The 27,807-nt window shown below is 39.2% G+C and overlaps 1 protein-coding gene across 2 annotated transcripts; it reads right to left on the reverse strand.

Annotated features, from left to right (window-relative positions):
• Positions 1–1,376: 1,376 nt before the first annotated feature.
• arhgef6 (Rac/Cdc42 guanine nucleotide exchange factor (GEF) 6) lies at positions 1,377–27,685 on the reverse strand. Of its 2 annotated transcripts, XM_069694332.1 has the most exons (22): positions 27,054–27,685; positions 25,855–25,938; positions 23,924–24,008; positions 20,376–20,494; positions 19,862–20,069; positions 19,024–19,076; positions 18,207–18,301; positions 17,833–17,928; positions 16,854–16,976; positions 14,401–14,539; positions 14,045–14,104; positions 13,024–13,170; positions 11,975–12,061; positions 11,013–11,094; positions 10,430–10,545; positions 10,096–10,275; positions 8,019–8,039; positions 6,017–6,113; positions 5,399–5,485; positions 5,035–5,134; positions 4,371–4,425; positions 1,377–4,055 (listed from the first exon to the last, which is right to left on the reverse strand). In XM_069694332.1, the coding sequence occupies exons 1-22, from the start codon at positions 27,216–27,218 to the stop codon at positions 3,936–3,938; spliced, it is 2,319 nt and encodes a 772-aa protein (XP_069550433.1). In that variant the 5' UTR covers positions 27,219–27,685; the 3' UTR covers positions 1,377–3,935. The 2 variants fall into 2 exon arrangements, with proteins under 2 accessions (XP_069550433.1, XP_069550435.1); XM_069694334.1 differs by lacking the exon at positions 8,019–8,039.
• Between the last annotated feature and the right edge of the window lie 122 nt (positions 27,686–27,807).

Below are 27,807 nucleotides of genomic sequence, written 5' to 3' on the forward strand. Positions count from 1 at the left end.
ATAGACACAGTGGACTAAAACATCCACATATTTGACATTTCCAGTGTTGGGTTAAATAGCTTCACTCTCAGTATGAAGCAGAATATTTTAAATGGTGTAAAGGAAAGGCATGCAAGCAAAACAGTCAGAATAAAATCAACACTTACTGATTAACAGGTGAACTTAAAGAAAATATCCAAATTCATGACCAGTATTAACACAGCAAAACTATTGATTATTAAAGCCCACAATAACTCACTCTGCTGTAGATTGCTGTGAGGAGCAACACCTGGCCGCATGTTGCATTCTAGCTCCGTCTGTACTACTGTAGTTTTACATTTCTAGAACACAAAAAAAACCACATTGCAAAGATGCATTTTCTCATGATGCCAAATATTACCACTGGCCATGTAGGTTACCACTCGAGAAAGCAAAGTAGACTCAGCAGTAGATTAGCTTTTTTTTTTCCGCCAAAGTTTTGGCACCTTGTTTTCACCGGCAGAAGATAAATATCTGGCGAGTATTTTCAGGGACAACATCTGATTCTTTTTTTTAGAGCCACACTAGTGATTTACAAGTTTTACCTTCTTAAGCAAAGTTTCCACTTTCGACATGTATTTTTCCTTCTTTTCAGGCAGCTGGTGGTTTTCATTATTTTCTGAATGGTGTATGGATTTTTTTTTTTATCAGACTTGAAACTTGAGTTGTGTCATGCATCCCAGTAAGTTTTAAGTCTTAATTTTGTATTGTTAAAGTGGTAAACCAGGTTAAATGTAGATTTTAATCTGACAAACCATTCACTGTCAGGAATTACACAACTCAAGCAAGACTTGAGAATAATTTGATATTCAGGCAGGAAAAGACAGGCTCATTAGTAAATGACCTAAATCATTAACTTTCCAGTTAAAATGCAAAAGTACAGTTTAGACCTTTGGCAAGTTTTTATTTTTTATTTTTATTTATTTAATCAGTCGCTACACCTTAATGAGTTAAGTAACTTTAACCTGGTGACTAAAACAAGGCTTTAAAACCTGTACTTGGTGAGTAATATTGCAAAAAGATACCCCAACTCATCAGAAGCAAAAAACGCGTACTGTGCAAGTTTAAAGTTAGCACCTAAGACTGTCTAAAACCCAAGAGTGTGTTTCACATGTCACCATTGTGATGGGGGTAGAACAGTATGGAAAGTGTGAATCTCTATGGACTCGTGTACAGATGCAGAGGTGATGCACTCTTACAGGATGTCATCTATTTTAGTCACTCCTTCCATCATGTAAAGGGTTTTTTGCTACTGAATATGAACAACCTACAAATTCCTGAATCGCACATGTGCTGAATGCAGCGTGGAAAAGCCAGTCTTTGTGGATTTCCAGTATCAATGAGAGAACACATTGAAGCAATCTTAGGAGTTTTTCATTTCTCACTTACTAAAATTCACATGAAAAGCTAAACTCAACTTATTATATTAAACTTTTAATAAAAGAATGATCATAGCAAACATAAAGTACAGGGTTTCTAGAAAAAAAAAAAGCATTACAATACTTGCAACAACAACAATTGCATAGAACAATCTTTCAAAAACAATACACACAGTGGTCTGGAGACATAACTTTAGACAAACAATTTGAAACCGGAGTTCAACCCCTTCTCACCAGTAAGTGCTCACTGAGGCTATTGGGAATTCAAAACTACAGTATGTGGTGCCGGATGAAGACAGTTGTTAGAGAAACGACAACAATGTTAATCTCAGCAGCGAACACGTGGTGAGCCAGAGTCAGACATAGCAACAGGAAGCAGCAGTGATGCTGAAGAAAAGCTGGCTGCTAACTGAGGGTCCCATCAGAAAACCAATTGAAAATCAGCACCAGCAACAAAGCAGGCATTTACCGTGCAGAAGTGCCCTTAAATTAGCACAGCAGTGACTCTTCTGCAGATGTACCAGTGCTGCCTTGTACCCTACACAGTGCTCGGACTTCCTGTAAGAAGGTGTACGCAGAAACAACTCTTCTCAACAGGGACTGTACAGTATTATAACATGATTCAATTTGGGATCATTTGTGGTTTAAAAAAAAAAAAATAAAAAATTGGGACCTGCTCAGTTTCCTCAAAACAATAATTATTAATTGATTAAGTAAAGGAAAATTAAACACAATGAACAGACTAACTGTGTGGTGGCTAAACCACATATTCAGGCTCTTTTTGGTTAAAAGTAAATGTGTTTATTCATTCATCGTTATTGACATTTCTCCAAAATCTGGTTTACCATGTTGGGACCGACTCAGGAGTCAGTCTTTAATGCAATCAATTATTGCATTACAATAGCACTCACTGCTTCTGTGCAGTACAGCAAGATTAGATAACCATGTTGCCAGGGCACAAGCTCAGCCCCCATGAAGAAATGTACCGCTGTGGGTCCTCCAAAAAAAAAGCTGTAACAAACCACCTGTGACATTTTCAATATGAATTATGCATTTTATCCCAGTCTGATCTTAAACTCTCTGTAGTTATTGACCCCTTCGGGAGGCACTTAAAACAGTCAAGCTCTAATCTACACCGAAAAATAAATCTCTGTTTATTTCCTCGGTTTGTCTGTCAGCTCTGCAGGAACCGGCCAGGACGCCACAGAGGCTGCAAACAAAAAAAACTCTGAATTCTAAAGGCAGACTCATTCAAGTAATTTTTCCTCTTTCGTGATGAAAACATGTCTATTTTCTCTCGGCCAAAACAAAGAGATTTTTTTCTGCCTTTAGTTTAGTAAAATTCCAGACACATGTAAAGGCAGCAAAACTAAATCTATAAGGCTAAAACTTTACTTAAATGCTTGGGTGAACAATAAATAAAGAATATAAAAAAAAAAAAAAAATTAAAAAAAAATTCTAAATAAAGCAAGGCTATGTATTTATTATGTTAAAATGATTCTTGAATATATTTTAATAAAAAGAGTAAGGGTAGCATCTTTGTCAATATTTGTGACCTCCTGTATAATAAATGAGTTAAGTCTTTCCTATGTTAATATGCAGCTGTATCCCTGATAGCTTTCGACTACATATCTGAATATCTTGATTATCACATTTCTGATGCAGAATTCATATTGTAGAAACACTGTACATCCATGCAGTTATTTAAATAAGCGGTCAAAGGCTCTGCATTTGGAAACTGGATTGAGGATGATGAGCTGACCTCTTTGATTTGCTTAAACGCCTAAAAAAAACAGCCTGGAAATGTGTGACGTGAATGTCTCGAATGTTACAAAAAAAGCAAATCACACATACACATGAAAACGCAACAGATCTGTTTTCCCCGCTGGGGACCCCTTATGACAAATAAAATACGACAATGACAAAGTCATGATGTGAAGAGAAGAAAATCAGTCCCCTTAGTAACAGAAGTGCATGCAAGAGAACACCTATTAGACTTGATGGCCTCAGACTCCTTTTCTATTTCCAACTGAAGCAAATGAAACAGTGGAGTTTTGTCCTTGTCCAAAATTGTTCCATTTTCTGGGGAGTGTTCACAGTGCCAGTTGCCATCGGGCAGTATGTATGAAACGTCTTGGTGTAGCTGAGCTGCTTTAAGGGGAAGCATGTTTTCAATCTCATCTAGTGAGGCTGGATCAGGAAGACAGATCAGATTTAATCACAAAGTCAAATCAAGCTCCAGAACTTGAAGCGAAGAAGCTCCGAGTATCATTGTCAGAGAGGGAGTACAACTCTGCTCTGTGTGATTGAAATGCGGAGACGCAATATAGAAATAGAAACACACACACACACACACACACACACACACACACACACACACACACACACACACACACACACACACACACACACACACACACACACACACACACACACACACACACACCTGCCCATCCCAGTCCCTCTGCTAACATGCTTACCAAAATGTACCCATACATGCACAGCCACACAACGATGACAATGATTGACTGGATGTGTTCAGTGGCTGTCATCCCAAGTACAGTCATTCTTCTGTTTGGCCAGTTTTCGGACCACTCTCTCCAGCTCTTTGCGAGACTTCTGCTCCTCCTCCAGAAACTGCTTCATCCACTTGTTCTCCTGTAAAATATTTGGGCAGAAACAGAATTTAAAATGTTGTGTGACTGTTTCCGTTTGCAAAAAAAAACAACAACAAAAAACACCTGTAGATTGTAATCAACCAGTCACAGGTTATCATGGATGTATATTGGTATTGAAATCTATTTTGGCTGGTAATATGAATAAAAGTAAAAATTATAAACTGTATTTATATAGCACCTTTCATATGAGATGCAGTACTTCAAATAAAATGAAACAGTGGAGGTAAAAATATTGAGTAAAACACTTGAGAATGTTCAGTTCATGATTGATTTGTCAAGTCACAATCTCACATACCTTTTTCAATTCATGAACCTCGTCCTTTAAAGCATATACAGCATCGACCAGGCTCCTGAAAGAAAAAAACAACAACAGAAGCCATAGTAATCGCAGCGGTTCCCATTCTCAGGCTCAACTTGGGTTACCCCGCAGGTAAATTAAGACCTGCTCATGTAAATAAAATCCTTTGGTTTTAACTTTGGCAAATCTTATTTTAGAACGCCTTATTTAATTCTTTTCAAACTACCAAATTTTTGGCCACACAGCTGTCTGAGTTTTGTGCTCTGCAGTGACTGAGTCTCTGTGTGAGCTGATAGTCTTCATGTGAGACATTTAAGGGGCGTCAGTAAATTGTCACTTCAGAAGGTACCCTCTGCAGCACACGAGTCTCTGCATGAACATTTGTCACTTGCTACACCACCTATAACCACAATTAACCTCTGCGGGAAACACTGATCTGTATTATGCTGCACGGTGGGAAATCTATAAAACAATTACCTTCTTAAGAACCTGGTTATTCTGGGTGAAGATGCATGTCTCAACAGCCTGAACAGGAACAATATAAAATGTGAGAACCTAATTGTAGAATAAAATTAGGATCTAAGTAGAAATAATGACGGAGCCACACGGTTAACATAACACGTAAATGAAAACCTATTTTCCCGAGTATTAATATCCTTACTTTTCCTCAATAACCGTCTGCCCATTGCTCTTCATCTCCTCCACAATGATCTTCTCTTCCTCCGGCAGAAGCACCTGAGGGACACACTCTTTCCGCACGCCTACACACACACACACACACACACACACACACACACACACACACACACACACACACACACACACACACACACACACACACACACACACACACGAACAAATGGGAATGCTTTATTCATGGTTATACCAGTTGCTGAAGATGTGCAATCTAAAGAGGCATTAAATAAACCATTTATCCACGCACGCACACGCGCACGCACACACACACACACACACACACACACACACACACACACACACATACACACACACACGCACACACACACCTGTGGTGCCCTGGTGCAGGCTGGCTCCTGTGCAATATGCCTCAATCACCCTCAGTATCTGAGCATCTTCTTCCAGAGCGACTGTGCCTGTCAAAACCAGAGATTAACATTACAATAAATACACACTTAGAAGTTCCATTCAGCACAGGGTGTCATAGTGGCACACATTATGTATTTTTTTTTTTAAAGGTACTCACCGGACACAATCATCAAGAACAAATATACAGTATACAGATAATTATTGCACCAATGCATTGGTGCAGTAAACATAAAATCACATTAGAGGTTCTCTTGCAATGTTTGCACTCTTGTGACTATTATGTATGTAAAGAATGAGCTTCAGAGGCCCAGAAAGGTACAACTAATTTTTTTTGACTCGATTTGTGTTACAGTCATCAAGCTGATATTTATCTTAGCTGTACACCTGACATTTACTTCTGCTTGAATTTCATATTCAAAAACTATTGTAGACGTATACATAATTTATATCAGTGATCTAAATTATAATCAACAACAGCATTAAAAGCACAAAACAACAGAGAAATTCTATTTGAAAAAGCAATATAAGCCTATTAAACCTCGCAAACAGTTGTTGTGACAGTAAGATAAAACTCCTACTTTTTCTCGTCTGAACTTCGTCATCAGAGTGCTTGCGCTCTTTCTTCCTGTTGCCTGGCAGGAATTTCTTCATCGGCCGCGGGCTCTTGCTGGAGTCCTGAAGGAGCGCAACAACAAATTCAGTACATCTTTGCGCACAGGTACACAAACACACAAACACACGGCTACAAACACCTGAAAGCCGAGTCTCCAATCCAAACGGAATGCAAGCTTACACGGACGGGCATCCCATATGAACAAACAACATCAAAGAACAAAATACCATTAACAGACAAGGCAGCAAGCACGTGGTGATCCTGGTAATCTGTCTGTGTTGATATGCATCCTGCCTAACAGGGCTTTAAAGAAAAAGTTGAATCACATTTATTTAGTTCTTTCAAAATAGTTTTTACGTCTTTACCCACCACCGACTAGTCAGGAGAGGAAGAGTACTTTAAATATTAAAGTTGGAATACAGAGTTTACAGCGCCACGGGAAAGCAATTCAAAATCGTATAATTTTGACACTATGAAACCCCAATGATGTGGTTTTATGAATGAGAGATTTTCTGTTTTTCTGCTGCGTTTGAAAACAGGTACAATAATAGCTTCCTCTAAAAGCTGAGGTGTGATGAATAATAAACTCTCTAAAATTAACTGTCTCGTCATATGATGTGAAGATTGGTTGCGTTGCTATGCCTTACTAACATCCTGTACTTTACATGAAGTCATTTTCCCCATGCCCAGGGCTGGAACTGGGAAACTTAGTCAAAGACATAGCTGGAAACAGATAGTGAACCCACTGATGGGGCACGCCAAAAACTACACCGGAGATCTTTTCTCATGACAATCAGGAGGAATAACTGACTGCAACCGCTCTTGTGAAACCTTTGAAGAGACTCAAAGTTTCACATGAATGCAGGTGCACAGCGCAAAGGTTGTTTCCTCTTTGGTTTGATGTTCTGGGGACTCCTGTCCCACAGTGGGAGGAGAGAGCGCGATCTGATTCCCAAGGCATGAGAGAGATACACAGAAGGTGTCTTTTACCATTGGCACCGTGACAACTTAAAACCTCAAAGAAGGGGGTTTAGGGCGTTTGCATGGAACAAGCACAGGGCTTTCACCCGGAGGACTGGTGTTTGAGTCCGTGAGAAAGCATAGGTCAACGTGGATTTCTTAATGTAACATATTTAACTTGCATAACGTAGGATTGCATAACAGTGGCACACTGTAAGGTTAGTGTCGAGATTGCCCGTGTCCCTCACCATCCACCAGCACACTGGCAGCGGATTATGTACAGTACATACATGTCGCGGGACTCCGACGCCACTTTAAAGAAGTACAACTTGTTTTCATGGCAACTTGAGAGCAGAGGGACCTCACAAAAAGCTAGCAGGCAAAAAATTCTGACATATGATTGCCTTATAAAGTTGCCAACACATTCAGCAGGTTGAGAGGAGCTTTACAATTATTTTAGGGTTTAGTGTTTAAACCCACCTGGCGAATGATCACAGAGATTTCACAGTTTTATTAGACGTCTCAAAGTATTGAAAACATTGTTCCTTCCAGGTTTTCAAAAAACATGCAATCAACTTAATATTTCAAATGTGCAAATACATTAATGGCTGAATGACAGTAAACTTGACTGCACTCTGTCTAGATGTAAAAAAAAAAGCACCTCTAGTAGAATTTATGAATTTTTGTTTCATCAGAATTTTTTTTTAAATGTTGACTGACAACTTGACTTGTTACAGGGAACGAGAAAAAAACCACAAAAAAAAACCCGACTCGCAGGGCCACAGAAAACAGGAAACCAGCAGATGACAAAGAGAGAGGAGTGATGCAAACAGCAGAGCCAAGACATGCCAGCTCAAAACTGGGGTTAACACAGACACGCACGCACGCACGCACACACACACACACACACACACACAGAGACAACCCCATCCCATCCCACCTCCCCAACGCACATCCTTACCACACACGCACACACAGATAGAAACAGAGTGAGGGCTAAACCTTACCTTCATGATATAAGACATCCTCTAAAGAAGGCAGAATAGAGAGACGAGAGAAAGAGAGAAAAAGGGGAAAATGTATATGAAAAATACGATGAGAGAAGGATGTGATCGAGAGTAAATGGCGAACATTTTTACAATCCCTCTGCTGTTCACCTATTCTTGGTCCACGCAGAATAGGGTGAATATTTTGTATAAAAAGAAGAGCGAGAAATACGGGGAAACTGTCCAGACAGACGGTTATGCATTCAGAGGACTGTGTATGCAATCTCTGTAGGGTAGATCAAAAAAAGCCTGCTGCTCGCTTCCATCGTCACAGGTGTGAATGAGTTTGTGTAGACATATTCAGGATGTGTGTCTATTAAAAAGTACAGAGGCATTTTCTAAAGTACAGTTTTTCTGAGAAGCACCAACTTAACTTCTGATATACAATATATTCAACACATCACTGTAACGGTGGGAGTCCATCGTAACTGAAAGTTTTAAAAAGTGCTGACTGATAATGTCAAAGCTTCCACCTCCCACACAGGCTAGAAAGGTGAGCGAGCATCATAGCTGTAACCCACGATTGCACTCATTGTCCTCCAATGCCAGACATCTCTGTGACCAGGCTGTCATTACTGGAATACACTTCAGCAGAGCAGCATCGTACCCTGCCTTATTCCAGGCACACCTGCAGCAATATAAATCTGTTCTGTTTGCAGCACAATCAAAAAAGCTATAAAAGTCCGTGTACATAAGCTGGCACACACATTGTGCTTTTATCTGTACAGCCAGTACAAGGTTTAGAGAAGCTGTGAGCACGATTGTAAACACGTCAAATTAATGAAGGTTTTGTTGCCTTGATGAACCGCAACTAAAGTTATTAAACAATAATAGCACAGTCTTACTACTCATAGGTGCTAATGTTTAGCAATAGAAAAGTTATCTATAACCACTGAAAGCTATTTTGGTACTAAGGCAAAAAAGGATATTACATGTGACAAGAAATTATAACTACATAGTTAATCAAGGTGTTGCAAAACAAAAAAAAGTAATATCAAGATGAGATTGAATCACTAAATCTATTCTCATTCAATTGCAGTACTTTTAATAGATTTGTTTTTGGACTTTCTGACCAAGTCTGCGTCAAGTCTTGTGTCTCTTCTGGTCTGTCAATGCTTGGAATGAAAATTATAGTGCATGCTATGCTACAGTGCATGAGGGATCAGACTTGAAAATAACCGGAAGCCCAGCCTAACAAGCTGAATAAAGTTAATATATTGTCGTTAAGTTGATTCAATGTGTGTAACGTTATGACATTATGATTATAACAATTGACACCTTGTTTTTACGAAGTATTCAGTCCTAGTTCCGTCAAGCTTTTCAGTTAGCAGTTTTTTGGAGAAGTGATGTCATGTTTTATTGTTGAAATTATTTTTTTTTACAATATTTAAATTTTTACAGTGTAATGTACGTCACTTTGGTGCTGCATTTTTAAACTGAACTAAAATGTTTTTAATTTTATATGTCAAAAGAGACTTAGGATATTTCTAATAATTATAATGACAGACCAAGGAAAATATATTATTAATAATAATAATCTCAGATAATTACCTAAAAGGAGATGGGTTCTTATAATAACTAAAAGCAGGAGCTATCATAGATAAATAATTTGTACATTCAGGATCATTTTCACAGCAACACGAAGAGAAAAAGACAACAACATGGCTATAAAAAGGGAAAATTATTGAGCTGCTCTTTTTATATGTATAGGCTAATAATTTGATTATAACCACAACGGTTATGTTACACATTTTTCAGGACAATCTGGCAGAACTCCACCTATATTCAGGAGATAATTTTTCAATATTTTAGGCAAGTATTCACAGCAGACTCATTTGTGAAAACCAACGCCACGTCCAAGTCTCATATGTATGTACAGCACTCCCTGTCTTGACTGCAGGATGAATAAATTAGAGAAAGAAAAAGGGCACATGGGTGGACTTGAAGAGGAGCAGGACTTTTTGCAGTTCCTGACAAACTCTGTGTTGCGTGACTTACTTTAAGAGGCTGGTATGGGTTTGTTTGTGCAACTTCCTACCTCTTTGTAGCCCAGTGCAGCGGAGGGTTTGAGGGGAGGTGCGGGGCGCAGACAGCTGAGAGACCAGGGCTTGCTGATCTTTGGCGGCTCCAGGGGGCCACGGCTGATGACGCTGAGGCTGCCCAGGTGGGACAGATGGGTGGGGGTACCGACCATGCTCAATGGCTTTCCATCTACATTCTGTGTAGCATAGTGAAAGAAAGGAAGCACATGTCTGAAAACCATCGAAAGGAGTCCAAAGTTTGTCACCTCAGACTGAGAATTAGTTTTTTCACACTTCTGCATTGTGTGAGGTATACTTTTGGTATTGTTTTGACTGTGTTTGTGTCTTAACCTTTGAGATGGTTCCTGCAGGGCTGCCTCCTTTTGTAAAGGGCTGCAGGTGCTCTAGCCACTCCTGTAACTCCTGGCCACTACTGCAGAACACTGTAATGCGATCAATCATGCTTCCTGCAGCAAATAAACACACAGGCAACACATGAACACAGACCTCCCTCAGTGACAGTTGCATACAATGTGGCTGATAGATACGACCAATACATATCACAACTACAACAATTAATTTAGGGAGTACGGGTTTCCTTTACATATCCGGTTACTTTTTTAAGTCTAATTTCACCCTTTCCAAAATACAACAATTCATGGTGTAGGACAGTAACAAATACATGATTAAATATAAAATGAACACTGTCCTGGCTCAAAAAGATGCCTCAAACAATTAACTATATGCTCTGAAAATTTTACATTCAAATATTCTATAAGAAATTGTGCTGCCCACAACTATTTGAAAGGCAAATTCAGAGCAAATTATTGGGATTGGGGTGGCTTTTGTAAGAACTTATAAAAGTTTATAGCACTGCTATCTCAAGTAGACAAGTCTTCTTTCTTTTTTTTTCTCCAGTACTTCAGATGCAAACCTGTGATGTCAAAGGCATAGTGGGCACTGTCTGCATCCTCTGCATGTCTTGTCAGTGTGGTGCCCGTCAACGGTAGTTTTCCCTGAATGGGAGGGAAAACGAAGGAAGAGAGAGGAAATACGTCAAAAAAAGAAGAAGTGCAGCATATAAATTAATGACTTTATCATGACAGGTTTCTCCTTTGCGCAACTGATCTTTTAGGAATATAATCACAGATGAATTGCTTGCAAAGACACATTCGTACAGGAGCACATTCGGGAATGCCAACTGAATTATGTTAATAAAATATAAAGTTGATTCAAATTTAAACAAATACAAAGTAAAAGGGTTGTTTTACCCAAATTGAAATAAATACTTTTAAAAATATATATATATATATTTTTTATGTTATGAGCACAAATAATGTAATTCCATTCACCCCCATTGCTGTGGGTTGGGAGCAGATATCTCATAGATCTAGTGAAAAAGGAAATCAATATGTTTATAATTTGGGTGAACTAGCCAATTAAAGGTTCACATCTTTTTAAATCTGTCTTAAAACAATATTTAGCCATATTCTGAGGGAAATAATTATTGGACACTGAAATCGTTCCACCTGTTAATTTCTCAAGCAATGGAAGAGATAGGTGACAAGAATCCACAGTCCTCCTCCAGTGTAAAAGTGCACTATAAAGTTCAGCTGAAAATAACGATAACCTCCAGCACTTTGTCTTGGACAAATTAAATGGCTACCTTCTAAAGTTACAGTTTTTGATCGAAGATACTCTCTTTGTGCTTCTCTTGATAGTGTGTCAACAGATGGAACATAACGTGAGTGGTTGGTACCCAAGAGACTGCACATTTTCTGCAGAGTTGCTCTGAGCTCTATAAACATCAGATTTGACACAAGCTATAATTCGAAGGAGAGGATTTTCATCGATCTTGACCTAAAGGACTGATGTACTGTGCACACCATAGCTCACCTGATAAATAAAGCCACTCATCCGGGGACTTGCAGAGAGCATGATTAACACATTAGGAAAAAGCATTAAGTAGCGTTCCTCTTTTTCCTGCAAGAGAGATACATGAAAGATTTGATGAGAAAGGTTTTAATCGACAGCCATTGTTTTTCTTTTTTGAATGGAAGGTGACTGCAACTGAACGGGTTTAATGTGTTGCTTGTCAAAAACTGAGTGTGTGGTACTTTAGGTTGCACCTACTAATGCAAAACCATCATTACAGCTGACACTTGCACATCTTGGCTCTGATTAGCAACAAGACACTAACTTGGCAAAGCAGTCGCTTGATATTGGAATGGAAAATAAAATGAGCTGGTGAGAAGTTTGAGCTGCGAAACCAATAAGAGGACTGGTGTGGTGGTTGGAAAGCAGTTGTCAGTGATTAAAAGAGGGTGAATCCAAATGTATTTCTTCTAACCATGGTCTTAAAGTCAACCCCTACACAGAAACCACACCAAAAAAAAGAACTGGTTTGCAGTCTGCACGTGGCCTACATAGGTTTCTGTTTTGACACTTGAGGAGGATATCAAATTAGCATCAAAGGAGGACGGATTTCAGGACGACGCGGACAATATAACACATTTAGGCAATGATCAACTTTTCAGATTTGTTTTAAATAATGTTATACTGCTGGAAATGAGTACAGAGAAGAGAGGAGAATAAAATCAATTGCATATTTCAAAAATCATTTGCATTAAACCATTATGCCAAATGTATGTCTAACTGGTAGTTTTTCTCAAAAGAGCAGGAAAGGTAACCAACTGAGAAACTGATGCAAAAAATAAAGTCTTTCCGAGATGGGAAAAGAAGCACCTGTTATAGTGCACATACTTTCTGTGCATGTAAAAGACAAATTGTCTGCCAAGTAATGCAATAAATCCTGCAACAGTTTTCCTTCTGCAACACTCATGTATCCTCTTCGACTGAATGAGCTTTCCCTCCGATTGACAAATCCCAACCATTGATGTTAGTCTGGTCGCGCTGGGCTGCATCAAACCCGACACATCTCTCACCTCACTGCATCCATTTCTCACATGGACCTGGGACATGTAAACCACGTGACCCAGGCTCTTCATGCTGTCCCCCTCCCAGCCACGCACTGGTTCGGACAGGATCTGCAGCTCCAGATTCTTGCGTTTCCGCAGGTCCTGGCACTGTGTCTAAACACAACAAACAAAAATATATGCATAAGTCTATTCAATTTCACAAAGACAGAAATGTGGGAGACTGAGTCATGAGCAGCGGGGATGTTTTTCTGCTGTGGATTTGGCTTTAGAAAATGTATTTGTGATATTTACAATGTATGGGATTATATTTTAAACTTCTTTTTCAGTGGTATATCAAGCCATCTGTAACATAAAGTAGCACTTTTTTTTTTAGGTGCTATGGAGGGGTTTTCCCTCTTCAAACAGGACAAATGACAATGCAACACCTATAATTCCCCACTGAATGTAATTTAAAAATGAGCTTCTGCAGTCTGCGGAGATGTAACTACCATTTCTTGAGTTCCTACCCACCCAATCACACATTCAGAAGAAAGAGCAATTTAACTTGCAAATCACAATAGGCAGTGTTGTGCGATGTTTTATTTTCCCGTTTCCTGTGTAGACCTGCCACTGAGACGTGAGTCACTTTATCTGTATCTCACTAGGAACTCTGAGCTACAGCCTGCGGAAACTGTGTCTCAGAAAGATGTTTGGTACTAGTAGTGTGGTTGTTCGCATGCAATCCAACTCCTTTACAATGCCATTTGAGTTCACACCCACTGTAGGAAAAACACAATCACTACATAAGCAGAGAAAAAGACGAGACACTTTCCTTAAGTTTCTAAACAAAACATTCAGGAAAATAGTGTGAATTGGAATTTATTTACTTTTATTTAACAGTCAACCAAGTGCCTTAAATTTGATGAATAAATGACCAGAAATCAGAAAATCCAGCATCTTTAAAATCCAGTAATTAAGAATTGACATGACAGGATTAGAGGTCGTTTAACTGAGGTCTGCTCTGTACGGATAAAACATCCAGACTCACCACGAGGCTCTTAAATGCTGCTGTTGCCTTTATAATGTCAGTGTAGTCTGGGTGGGCCTCCTGTGGTGCAAAAAAAACAACAATATCAGGTCAAACATGGCAGCATGAATCAAATCCAAATCCTCCAGATGATAAAGCAAGACAAGTGTATGTACTAGGTATACTCCTGCTGTGATATACAAAGGAAAGTTTTTAACTTTACATCCACATATATCGTCAGACATTAGTGGCCATTTATTTGTTGGGAGTAAATTAAATTACCAAGACAGTACAGGTATGTATACAAATTAAAAATATATCTCCTAAATTACAGATTGTTTCAGTATATGTTTGGACATGTTTCCTTCCTTCCGTACCTCCACATGTCTCTCCAGCTCCTGCAGCAGGGTCGGGTATTTGTCGAGCCTCATGAAGGGCTTACTAAGGCTGGTGGTCAAGGTCAGGATTCCTGGAGCACTTGCTCCCTGGCTCTCCATGAACTTATCCAGGTCCTCGCTGTTAAACACACACAAATGCACTTTTTATGCACAGTTCAGAATAATGTTTTATCAGACTACTTCTATGTGGTAGCAGCACCCTGAATGTATAGAAAAAAAGTTCAAGGACACTTCAAAGATGTAGGTTTCTGGTGATATTAGAACTTGAAGGAACCATGAAAACATCAGTGCTAATCACCAAAAAGAGTAGAAATCCCTGCGAGTCCAGGTGGAACAGACACAGTGGGGCTTCCATTTACATATCTTTTTTTAAAACAATAACAATGTTTTTTTTTTTACCATAAAGTCAATGTTCAGATATGCTTTACATTGCAAGAATGCCATGTATTTAACATGATGTTTTCTGAGTAGATTAAGTAAAAAATGTACCTCAAAACTAAAAACTAATCCTTTAAAAAGGTACGATAATCAACTGTAATTTAATCATTTACTCTACTTATTCACTGCATTATTAAGAGTCTCACTGCCACGACATTTTACAGCCAGTTAGATGAGACAATGTGTGCTGAGATGCTAAAAAATATGAGTCTTTTTAACAATGACATAGAGCGGCATGAACATAGTTTATGATAGTGCAATGCCGCCACATGACAAAAGGTGAGAAAAGAATTTAAATGTCACAATGCAGACATCTCTGCCTCAGTTACCAAAGCAAACAATGAGTGTCAGCAATGTATAACTCAAGTCCATATCTTGATATGATCTATGAATTGTTCACAACAGTAGGAGGAGGGAAATGAGAGAAGATAAATGGACTCGACTTTGCAGTTTTTAACCACAGACAGAGATGCAGTTTGTTTTTGAAAAACAGATTGCAGCAGTCAGCTCAGCCAGCTAGTGATAGTATTAAATAAGACTTCTATAACTTCATATAGTTGCAGTTCTTAAGAAAATTAAAATCAATAGAAGCTAAAATACAGCTTCCAGGTATGACCACATTTTACAACATCCTAAATTCATTTATGTGGCATAGTAATCAACGTCATATTAAAAATGCAATTTTGGTATTCAATTCTGATTTTACGACAGGAAACCCAAGAAATAAAAAATAATCCAGTTTCTTATAAATCCTGGAGAGTGGCTCACACGTAAACCCACACGTTTCCATTTATTTCCATTTACCTGTGGTACATGTGCGAATATATCACAAGCAGCTGTAACACTTTAAACATGCAGCACAAATTAGGTCATCAATTGTTGTGTAATTTTGAACTCAACAGTAACATGATCACTTAACTGCAAACTTGCCAACATGCTTTGAAAGTAAAACCATTCATGAGTTTCCATGATCCTAAACTTCAATCACAGTGTATGCCATAGCAACCCTGACCGGTAGCAATGGGTAAATATGAATGTGACAGGAAAACGTTCCTTCAACTGAAATGCAAATGTGCTTACTGTGAAAAAGTGTCTTGCTCGCCTAACATAACCACAACTCTATATATCCTGTCAACAGTTGACTTCCTGTGTGTAATTCAACTTAACCTTCAGCTCACAGCATAAAACCTGAACAGACACCGCCGCAGTACTCAGGACTGTATCATTTAAACTGCACTGTGGCAATCTTGCTCTTATTATAATATTATTTAGCACATAACAGCAGCCCTTACTCAATGAGAATGGTGCATTTTAATAGTAATTGGAAATGAAGAAAACTTTGAGCACAAAGACATTTTGTAACTGCTGAGACCACGTTTTGCCTCCTGTTCATTTACAGATGGGAAGCCTGACACCTTGTGGCTCAAAGCTAGACTACCAAAAACAACAACAGAAAACAACATGCACAAAGTCCCAGATATCACATATTAATGATCAAAGTCAACTTTTGTGAATTTTGCTTGAGACTGTTTGATATGAATAACATTTTGCGGGGTTTAGCGAGTAAAAGCTACACATTATTTCAAAATTAAAAGTTAAGAAAAGAGAAACGTTTGAAAAATAAAAGATAATTATTTTTCTCAGAATTTTGTTTTCATTCCACCGTCCTTCAATTCATCTTGTGACCACTTGTGAGGGTCCCTACCAGTGGAATTCATTATAGTTTCACAGATATTACCTCCATTTCAATAAAACCTTGTTAACTAGTTAATTGATGCCAATAGAATTTCTGAAAAGTTCAACCTCGGAGTTAAGTTAAATTAATCAAACTGCAATCTAACTTAAAACAGTTTTCATGTGACAGAATGGCTAGAAACCTTCAATACACATCCCAATGTTTCCCTTTTTTTTTTTTTTTTTTTTTTTTTAAAGATCTCTTTCTAGCATCAGTATAATGTATAGCTGTAGTTGGTGTTCTGTGTGCAGGATCTGACCTGTGGTCTGTGAGGATGCAGACAGCTGAAGGGTGACTGGAACAGTAAGCCATGTACAGAGTCTTGATCTGACTCATCAGGTTTAAATAGCAGCCCGCCACTCGCTGCTGCCCCTCTGGGACCCTGCACGGTCAGAGAAATAGAGACAAAGTCAAGACACGTGGAAAAAAAGTCAAGAAAGAAAAAAATAATTGGTGAAAAAGAGGGCGATGTGGAAAATTTATAATGATGATATATTGCATCTTTTCCCAACCTGATAAGCTTGTCATTATCTGGGGCATCTAAAGTTTTATTGGGAGATTTTGACTGGTAACTAGAATAGTAGTTTGTTTTGAAAGCTAGCAGAATACAGTTCTTTTACTCTAAGCTGATTTTTCAACACATTAAAAGAGCAGCATAATAAAACATAGTATTTTAAGGACTCTTTAGATGGAATTTGAAAAAAATTCAGATATTATAAGAATCCAAGAGCTATTTTAGACTGCACACACTTTCTACTGGTCATTTTCCAAAGTATCCCATATATTCAAACATGAAACATTTAACTTCCCCCAAGGCAGCCATTTTTACAGTAGTTGTGGATCTCAGATTACTGCATGAATACACCAAAAAACTTGCTGATTTTTCAAATAAATGTGTGCAAACGGTAACTGTGAGATTACCAATTGCAAAAACTTTTGCAGTCTTTTCAAGTTGATTTTTTTTTTTAACCATGAATTAATGAACAGCAAGAGATAACTGAGAAGGAAGGAAGTGATTGCAAGGATATATACAGTATGGTAAGCTTTGCGGAACAGAGAGTACTCTGAGTACAGAGAGCACACAGAGAGTGTGCAGTGTAGATAATGAGCTAAATTAAAACTATAGAATGGTCTCAGAAAGGCTTTAGATTATGTTTTACACAGACTGTTTGGAATAGAAGTTAAATATAATAGATCAAAAAGGTTTTGAATGGAGGTCCATCTCCTGCATGACTTACTTGGTACAGTCCTCCAAAGCCAAACAGAGTCCCTGCTGGAAGGTCAGGATCTCCTCTAGGTTTCCAGACAGGGTGGCGCTGTCTGCACTGCTCAGTCTGAAAACACACAAATTAGCATAAACAGAGACAACAACAACTGTCCTACAACACGCACAATAAGAGAAAGTGAAACATGAAAGTCCAATAAGCATTGTCGTCAACTATAATTTCAGCAAATTTAAGAATATAGACCTTAATCTGTAAACATGAATTTCATATGTAGAGCAGCATTTAATGACTCATCCAATGAACCAAAGACATTTCCCTGGTAATTAATTTTTTTCTGTCTTAGGTGTCCATGAATGAATGTCATATCTCCTTGACATTGCTCTTACTTGTCGCTGCCTTGCAGGGGTCGAAGGTAACAACTCAGCACTGTTTGTAATTCTTTGACAAACTCCCGCTCATGTTCCAAGATGTCCTGTACCACCTGCAAAAGCAGCACAATCGGCAAACTACTTAAAGTTGTCAAATTCTAGAAAAGCAGAGTATTTAATACAAGTTAAATTAATAATCAATGGTAAAACTGGCTAAAAATCTGAAAAATCCAGAGGATTTTTGTCCACAATTGTTCATCTGTACTTTGGTTATTTTTTGTTCTCTTAAAAAGTGAGAAAACCAAGTGATGCAGTGCTGATAAGAGTGTGATTTAAAAATGTAAAGGTTATACTTCTTATAGTATTTATGGAATTCAAAAACAAGAAAAAATAGAAATACAAATCTGGAAAAAAAAAAAAACATGCACAAAAACTCATATGACAAGAGTCCCAAAGAGACTAAGTGTTTGGATAATGCAACAGTAACAAAAGCAGCTGTTTAGAAGAATCTAAAAAAATGCAGAAGGTTAAGCTGCAATTCATCAATTCCCATATCTTGTTCAATTTATACAACCAAAGACAGATGAAGCAGACAACTTAATTTCAATTGTTATTTATTCTTTTGTAACCTTCATCCAGGGCAGCTGTGGCCTTACTACCACCATTTTAAGTAGTAAGAAAACTACATTTCAAACAAACTCCAATAAACCGCTAAAATATACAACTGACAAAAATGAAGAGGTATTTATCAAATTTGCCGAAAGCATCTATCTTTGTACAGTGACATAATAATAATAATAATATATTTTTTATTCATAATGCATGTTTGACTCACCACACTATAGTAGTTCTTGGTCAGCTGAGTTCCTTTTGGAGACACTGGCTTTTCTGTGGAGGAGATGAGTATTTATCTACTATGTATAGTATCTAAGTATAAGGGATTGGAGATCTTCACAGAGTTACTTCTTTATCACCATCAAAATAAAGTATTTACACTAAATATACAGACACCAATGACCATCATAGAGACCAGTTTGAGAATTAAAGTACAGACAAATATTTTCCTAATAAAGAAAGGCCATTCTGGTTCAAGTTATAATCCAATCCTTTTTTCTGACTAACAAGACCTCAGCAATTTCTCTCATATTCTTCCCTGCGAATGATTAAATCCAGTATTAACTAGTCTTTTAAATAACTTTTGGTGTACATATCATTTCAAATATGTTGTGCTACATATCTATTTTGCAAGATCACAGCTTTTCTTAAAAAAAAACTAAAAAACAATGCGACTGCACCATCATCCTCTACAACGACACCATCATTACACTTCCAAAATAAAGCACTAAATGCAAATTATCAGGGATGTTTTGAAAAATTTACACTTTGTATTTTATATGAAATGTTTGCAATCAATTTTACACGTATGAAAGATAAATGTGGGCAGCAGAGCGTTGCAGTGGTTAGCATTGTCGCCTCACAGCGAAAAGGTTCCGGGTTTGAAACCTGGGCCTTTATGTGCGGCGCTTGCATGTTCATCCTGTGCCTGCCTGGCTTCCTTCCACCATTCAAAAACATAAACAGCTGGGATAGGCCCCCCCATTGATGCTGTTCAGGGTAAAGCTGAACCAAGATCAACATAAATTTCATGATCCAGACCATATAGCCCGACTCACCGCAGGGTTTGATCTCGCGGACGTAATTACTGGGAAACCAGCCGGACTTGCTGTTGAGCAAGCCCTCCCACCATCCTCCCTCCTCCTGCCGCGTCACAAGGATCACATCACCTTTACCGAACGACAGCTCGTCCTCATTGTTCTGCTTAAAGTTGAAGCGAGCCTTCACCATCAGCTGCCCGCCACCACCACCATTCTCAGACATTTCCTGTTACAGAGATTGTCAGAGAAACGCAAATACATCAGCAACAATATTTGTGTGTTTGTACATTCATGCAGCACAATGAAACATTATTGAGTCCATCTTTGACCTGCATTTTTTTTCAGATCATATCTCTTTATATAATTATTTCTTCATTGCAAGCGATTGCTATCTGTAGTCATCTGGGGTAACGAACCACTACAAATGATCTAACAAACGAAATTAGAACATTTTCAATCTGGAAATGAGCAAAAAAAATTAAGCCTGTGTGTGTGTGTGAATATACTGTAGATATATAGAATGAGACTGTACCACTGATTTGGATTGTCTACGCAGAGAGCCTTTGGGTTTGGCAGAGGACAGTGTGTGTGAGGACGTCGCCTGGCTAGGAGAGGAGGCACCAGGCTGCGGACATCTCTCAGCGGCACAATCTACGGACACACACACACAGGAAATGTATTTCAGTTACATGTTTGAATGTATCGCTCCCTGCTCTCATCACATAACCTCACCTTGAAAATGTACATACACAACATCATCATCATCATCACAGTTCAAACAGGTGCACATACTTTGGGAGCTGACAACTTGATGATAATTCATACGAGTGTGATCCATTGCTCTGCACAGCCCCGGGACAGTGAACACAGACGGGCTACGACTTTACAATTCCTCATAGAATAATGTGATTTTAACCAAAACTGACACGCTGCTCCAAAAGAAGATCAAGCAGCTGTAAAAACAGAAAACAATTTGCAGCCTTTAGATATTAATCTATATAAACATATCACTGACCCCTCATACATTCTCCATGCTTGTCCAGCATCTGTCTGCTGTGACTGACTGACATACTTTGACATAACTTCTACAGCCCTGTCCCTAGTCCAAAGTGTATTTCAGTGAGTGACTTCATGGAGAAAACCTAAATCAAATTCATTTTAGTGACATCCAACCCCACCACAGTGTCATCACTCAGCCACTGCAGCAGAAGAACTGTAATTTAGGGTCAGTAGCTGCCAGCTGTCCCCGCGGTATGAGTGCAGCTCTGGAAATGTACTGGCAGAGGTATCAATTTGTTCACTTGAAAAGTGACACATGGCAGCACGGCAAACCACTTACATGCTAACAAGCAGAAACACTCACAGAGAAGTACCTATCAAATGCCAACTGGAGGCCAGCCAAGTCCACTGTCTAACCCTTGTGCAAATTACGAAAGAGCAGAAAAATCACACGAGTGCACAATTAGCCTGCGTAACCTCATATTCAGGTCGGAGAAAGAAAGTTCAGACTTTCTGCACATCATATTGAATCTGTGTTACTGTGACACACTGTATGTTTAGATGGGTAAAAGCTAAAGATTCACTTTAGTTATCCATATGTGGACGTGTCAGGGTGCATCGCACTGAGGCCAAAGTGACACGATGAAACGGACATTGAATGCAGTGGCAGGTGGAGCTTATGGACCCTGCATGCTACTCCTCACACATAGAGAAAATCCCAACAAGCCCTTCTGCCAGCTCAGCTCAGCTCCGTGGTTACCAGTGTTGTTTTTGTATGCATACGATATTCAAAGCATTTAAACTCCACAAACATAAGTACAGAGCACAGAGAAAAAAAAAAATAAGGCTGGAGTTAGGTTTGGAAGAGGATCGCAAGTAAAAACAGAAGAAGCCTTTTTATGCTTGATCATATCCACAAACTTGTGACTAATCCACTTCAAATGAAGTACGAAGACAGGAGAACAGCTGGGTATAGCTAGCCTCTACAAGATTTGCATATCAATTAGAGCCCAGCACTGACACAGGCTTCTGTTCCACATCTCAGACTGCGCCATGCCCCTTCATTTAAATGCATTCAAAACATTGATCATACATTACACAAGGTCAAGGTGCAGGAAGTGACATCATGTAGTGATGAAGAAATTAGCAGGTTAATTCAAAGATCGAAACACAAACAAACTGTTCAAAGCAAAAATGCTCACAATTTGTTGCTAATAGTTTTTAAATTGTGAATATTTGGCACCTTTTTCTGTTTTGCATCATTTTAAACTGACTATATGGGACTATGGGAAGACATTACCTCTGGCAAACTGTGATGGTCAAAATGTTCTGATATTTCTAGATCATCAATTAAATCAGAAAAATAAACTAAATATACTTCAATAATGAAAATTATTCAGGCACAATCTAAGGCACGTATCACACTACGCTGTTTACATACAGAAAAGCTACAAAACACACGTTCCCATTAGCCTGAAACATTATGCATCTGTCATAAAGTACGCACAGCTGGTAGATTGGTCTAAAAAGGCTGTGAAATCATTTTAAAGCTGCTGGTTCTCTGTGAGTGGGATAGGAGAGAAACGGTATTATCTCTTCTGTGCCCCCAAAACAAGGACTCCTGAGTAAAGCAATTTGTACCAAATTGCTGTCGGACTGCTGCACTGCAAATTATTTTATGATATGCCCTTATTAAAGAAATGTACTTGAGAAGGGGGGGGGGGTGTATCTGTGTCTGCACTGCACTTCTATTCAGTGTCATATTTTACCTCATTCTGCAGCCTACATACATTACAGAATACAAAAATGAACAAAACAGGATATCGTTCGGAGTGCATCAAGCCAAGGACGCACGAGAGTAAAATATGGCACACAGTGTGGCACAGACACACACTGCCATGCCAGCTGGCCATCTTCAACACATCCTATCAGGATATTGAAGAACTCCGTAGACAAAACCAGTGAACTGTAACATAGAACAACACCAGTCGTCATCATGGTGGATACAAATGGCATTAGACCTCATTGGCAACTCCTAATATATTGTTACATGTACATGTATTCATTATCTCCATGAGTGGAAGGTTTACACCAAGCTAAAATGGAGAACATTGAAAAATGATTTTTTTTTTTTTTTTTTTTGCTTTACCTAATATGTCGACCTCACCTGATTTCTTTTCATGACATTAGATGGCTCATTTTGTTCAACACATCTATACTGATGTGCTTCCTGCAGTCGCTGAAGAAGTTCAACTTGGCCAAGGCACTAAAGGTGCACTTCTACACTGCCATGACTGAGCTCGTTCTCACCTCTTCCATCACTATCTGGTGCGCTGCTGCCGCTTCCAAGGACGCGGGCAGATTACAGCGTTTCGTTTGCTCTGCTGAGAGGGTGGCTGGCTGCAACCTGCCGTCCCTCCAGGACACTGAGGCGATCAGCAAAGATCATAGACGACCCCTCATACCTCAATGATAAACTTTTTCAATCACGTAACTCCAGCAAGAGGCTGAGATCTACCCTGACCAGAACCTCACGCAACAAAAACAGTTTCCTCTGGGTTGCACTTCACATCATCAACAAGGTCCAAGACCCCAACTGACACAGACACTACTTTACTTATAAATACTTCACATTAACATAAAATCTGCAATCTTATATTGCACATCTGTAAACTCATCACATCTAACATGGTGCATTAGATTAACACAATTATCAGTATTCCTTGTATTATTACACTTGAACATTTTACACACGGTTTACATTGTGTGCTTTTGCACTACAACATGTTTTTGTACTCATTCTTTATTGTGAAATGTTGTTCATATACCAGGTGTCTTTGGTATTAGTTGCCTTTTTCTCACTTTTTTCTCTTTTAATTGTTGTTTAATTGTTACACACCACTACCCCAAGACAAATTCCCTGTATGTGAAATCTTACATGGCACTAAATTGGATTCTGATGGTGAAATCCCACATCAAGAACTTTCTTATACTCGTATTGTATTCTATACTCTCAGAAAGGACAAAATACTGTCAAACAGTACCCAATGTGAGAGACGGGCAAGACTGCAAAACTCTTACCTTGTGTGGCAAAGTTGACTGCCAGCAGAGTGGTCAGGACCTTGCCAAAATTCTCACCAGTGTATAACCACTCTGGTTCAAACCCCTGGATGGAATAGCAACAGAGAAGATGCTGTCAGACCAAAAGATATCCCAAACTATCTGTTCATACAACCTGGAAGCTATTACATGTAAAATAAGAATAAAGACTAAATAGACCTTTTTAAGCAGATTTTAGTAGTAATGCGTGCTAAGTGCACACAGAGAGAGAGACACTCACTACAAGTTAGAGCACAAACAATAGAAAGACACACAGACATACAGACACACACAAAGAAGGATTTGAATAAGCCTGTAACAAGACAGAGATAAAAAAAAAAAACCTGACATGCCGAGCATGACCCATATTTTCTGACTTAGTGGTTTGCAATAAAACAGACAGCGCCAGACTCATTTGCCATTCTCTGTTCACTTGCGTGCACACACACAGATGCCCACACTGCCTGTATGCTCAGTCTCTTCTTTCCTCCGGCGGATAAGGTTTCACATTTTAAATAAAACATCTTAAATATAGAGTTTGAGTAGTATAACCTCGGCCATGAGTTGTGTACAACGTCATTCAGAGTTAATGGCGATAATTACATCTCTAGGTATGTGATCAGCTTGCTTTTCACCAAGAAAACAAAATAGTGAGAACATAATGTTACCTTTTGTGCATAATGGTTTTGTGTCACCCGTTAAAAAAATCCAGTTCCTCCAATTAAACAAAATCAATGGGCAGATGGGTCTTCCATCACAGTATTGACATTGATAAGTAGTAACGGTTGCCAGTCTTGAGATCTTGACCATGGTTAAGGTCAGTAGTTTCACTGAGACATGTAAATAATACACACTACTCTTAATGAGTGTAGAAGTTCATAAAATTAAAGCAAATAAATCCTCTCATGTTGTTCATAAGAGTAAAAAACATCTGAGGCCTGGAGCAGTAATTGGTGCTTCCTCTTTCTGCATCTCAGAGCAGAAGTGAAAGCAGTATGACTACTTTCTTTGTGTAGTCACGGGACAAACAGGGACTATTTGTTACAGTAAAAAAAAAAAAAAAAAAAGAGAGAAAAAGTTCTTTAACCATGATCACATCACTGACCAAATGGGCAGGGTTTGCTGTAGCTCCCCAGACATCCAGTTGACAGTGACTCTCCAAAACAACATCTGCCCATGAGCTACTGGCTGGCTGCAAAAGGTCTAATTATGGGCTAAACCAAAGTTGGTGGATAAAAGCAAAGGGGACCTCCCAGACATAACAAGCCAGCTGGGCAGAACTACTGAACCACTGGACTTTGCTTGTGAGCCAGAGCTTGCTGAACCAATTAGCTGTTTGAAGAAACCAAGTGATGTAATTCAAGACCAGAAATGATTATTTATAACGCTGGAAGAGACATAAATGCCCAGTGTGGTAGTCACAAAACAGGCTGGTACAGAGACAGTGAACTCCCAAAATCTGGAAATGCTTTGTGTCTTTCTAATATTAGGACATCTTTTTTAGCAATACAGGCCTGAAGGGTATACAGAGGGGATGTTACTGTAACCCGCAGCAAAAAGTCACTGCAGCATTAAAGAGTAAAATAATTTATTAGAAAGTAAACACTGTTAAAATCTTTAAGTTTTGGCCATTTAAAAACAGGGACTGGGATCATAAGAGCCAATAGCCCACTTCCTCACTGGTCAGTGGGAGTGAGTGACAGCATGCCTGTTTTGTGTGGCACACTCCACATGGACGTGCAGAGAAAGCATTTGCCAGCAGGTTAAGTAGATCACAACACAAGCAAGAGTGTGGTCAAATCGTCTCTGTATGCACTGCACCAGGCTAAAGGGGCTACGTAAGGAGATAATGTAAGGTCAAAAACACCTCGCGTTTGTACATAAAACTTGGCAGACACGCTGAGGCAACTTACCTCCACTTTCAAGGACGAGCATCCTCTCAAAAACTCCTTGATGTTGGAAATACAGTCGGCTTCAGTTCTCGGTTCCTGGCAATACTGAGCACACGAAATAAATATATAAACACATGCCTCGGCTTAGTATGCCAAACAGACATCTGTCACAAACACTTATCAAACGCTGCGGGCCGACGCTCCGGTCAGTTCAGTCGCACATGAAAGAGCATTAAAGTGACATTGTTGTAGCAATCCGAGTGTGGTAACCTGCAGTTCACAAAATAACTGGATTTCTTCCTACGTCTCCTTCATGCATACATAACCATTAGCGCCACAGAAAACGTCAAAGTAGCCATATTTAAGCTGCACATCCGCTCACTTTGCAAACTTTCAAAATAAAATACCTAATAAGGAGCGAGTCGCAACGGAAGAAAAGAAAGAACAGAAAGAACACTTTGGCTTTGCGCTGTTTGGAACCAAAATCAAACCTGCACTTTTAAGAGAAAAGTATGACTAGCACAGAAAATAATAATAATAATAATAATGTAAGTAATATAAAGGGATAAGTTACAACTTCCGGTTTTATAGTCGCCGTTGCGTTGCCTCCGCTTTGCGCTTTTTCAAAGGGGGAGGTCGCACCGGGAAAGAGCAGCCGCTCAGGAGGAAGTGACGAACTGCCTTTGCAACTGTTATTTATCATGATCAACTTTGTCACCTCAACAACTAAACAGAAGTTATTTGCATAAATTTAAGTTTGAAAGGAAATATGTGGGTCCAGTGAAACCCCCTGTTCGATCTCGTCACCGTGGTCAGCGTCCAATGTTTCGTGCGCTCTCTTGCTGCCGAATTTGTCCTGTTTTGGTGTGTGTGTGTGTGTGTGTGTGTGTGTGTGTGTGTGTGTTCACACTCCGGTCAAGAATGCGGAACATTTTTCCTCGCTTCACAGGAAACCACATCTTGAAATTTCACGTCTGAAAACTCACCAAATGTTGCTGTAAGTCGATGCATCGACGCATCGTACAGAATGAACAATAGACCAGCTTGTGAAAACTTCACGGCTAAAACACCGCGATCTGAGAAAAAAAATACAAGGCCTGCTGCGGGCTGAACTTCTTCACCGTATCACTTTCATCAAAACCCCTCCCTTTCTTTTCACCGAGAGCCGTCGATCATTCGGCGTTTACGGACTTTTAAGTTAACTTAAATCGTCAACTCACCTTGGGCGTGAAGCCAGGTATGAGCCGCTCCGTGAGCTTGCACAAGACGACCCCATCCTTCAGTGATGTTTTCAGAAACTCCTCCGGGTCCGCTATATTCTTTTTAGGCGAGCTGAGCACACCTAATGATATCAACCACGTTACCGTCTGCTCCTCTGGATTCATAGCTCCACAAAATGCTCATTGCCTAAGCCTGCATTGCAATCAAATCAGATAAAACTGGCGGCCTGTTCCGTATCAATATGCAACTCACATCCGCACTTCTGCTACAAGTTAAAAGAGGCGGTGGGGGGAAGGACGACGCTGTTTCTACACGCAAAACTGATGATCACCCCTACTGGCAAATAGGCACCTCAACAATAGACAGGGGATCTTTTTTTCTTCTTTTTTTTTTCCTCTGCAAAGTAGCACATGTTGGCAGAGGGCGATTTGTCTCATTATATTACAAGTTAGAATGCAGCTGTGCTCAGAAAACACCATCAGGAAACTGATATCTGATGTGCATCAGCATATTCTGCAAGAGAAAAGTCACCCATTTACTGGAGGAGTAACTCAGGATATGAAATCAGTGATCCTGTCATGCAGTCTGTTAACACGCAAGAGCAGTATAGTGGAACTCCACAGCATCTACAGTATACTTCACTTATCTATATGGATGCAAAATAGGTCATACTGCGTGTTTCAGACACAATTGAAGCTGTATGACTATTGCTTTGTCAGCGCATGCATAATGATGACAGAACTGATGTATCTA

Source organism: Brachyistius frenatus, unplaced genomic scaffold (assembly GCF_029030835.1).
Source record: "Brachyistius frenatus isolate BFR_SWC_R1_liver_20210118 unplaced genomic scaffold, ASM2903083v1 Contig_17, whole genome shotgun sequence".
NCBI classification, from domain to species: Eukaryota; Metazoa; Chordata; class Actinopteri; family Embiotocidae; genus Brachyistius; species Brachyistius frenatus.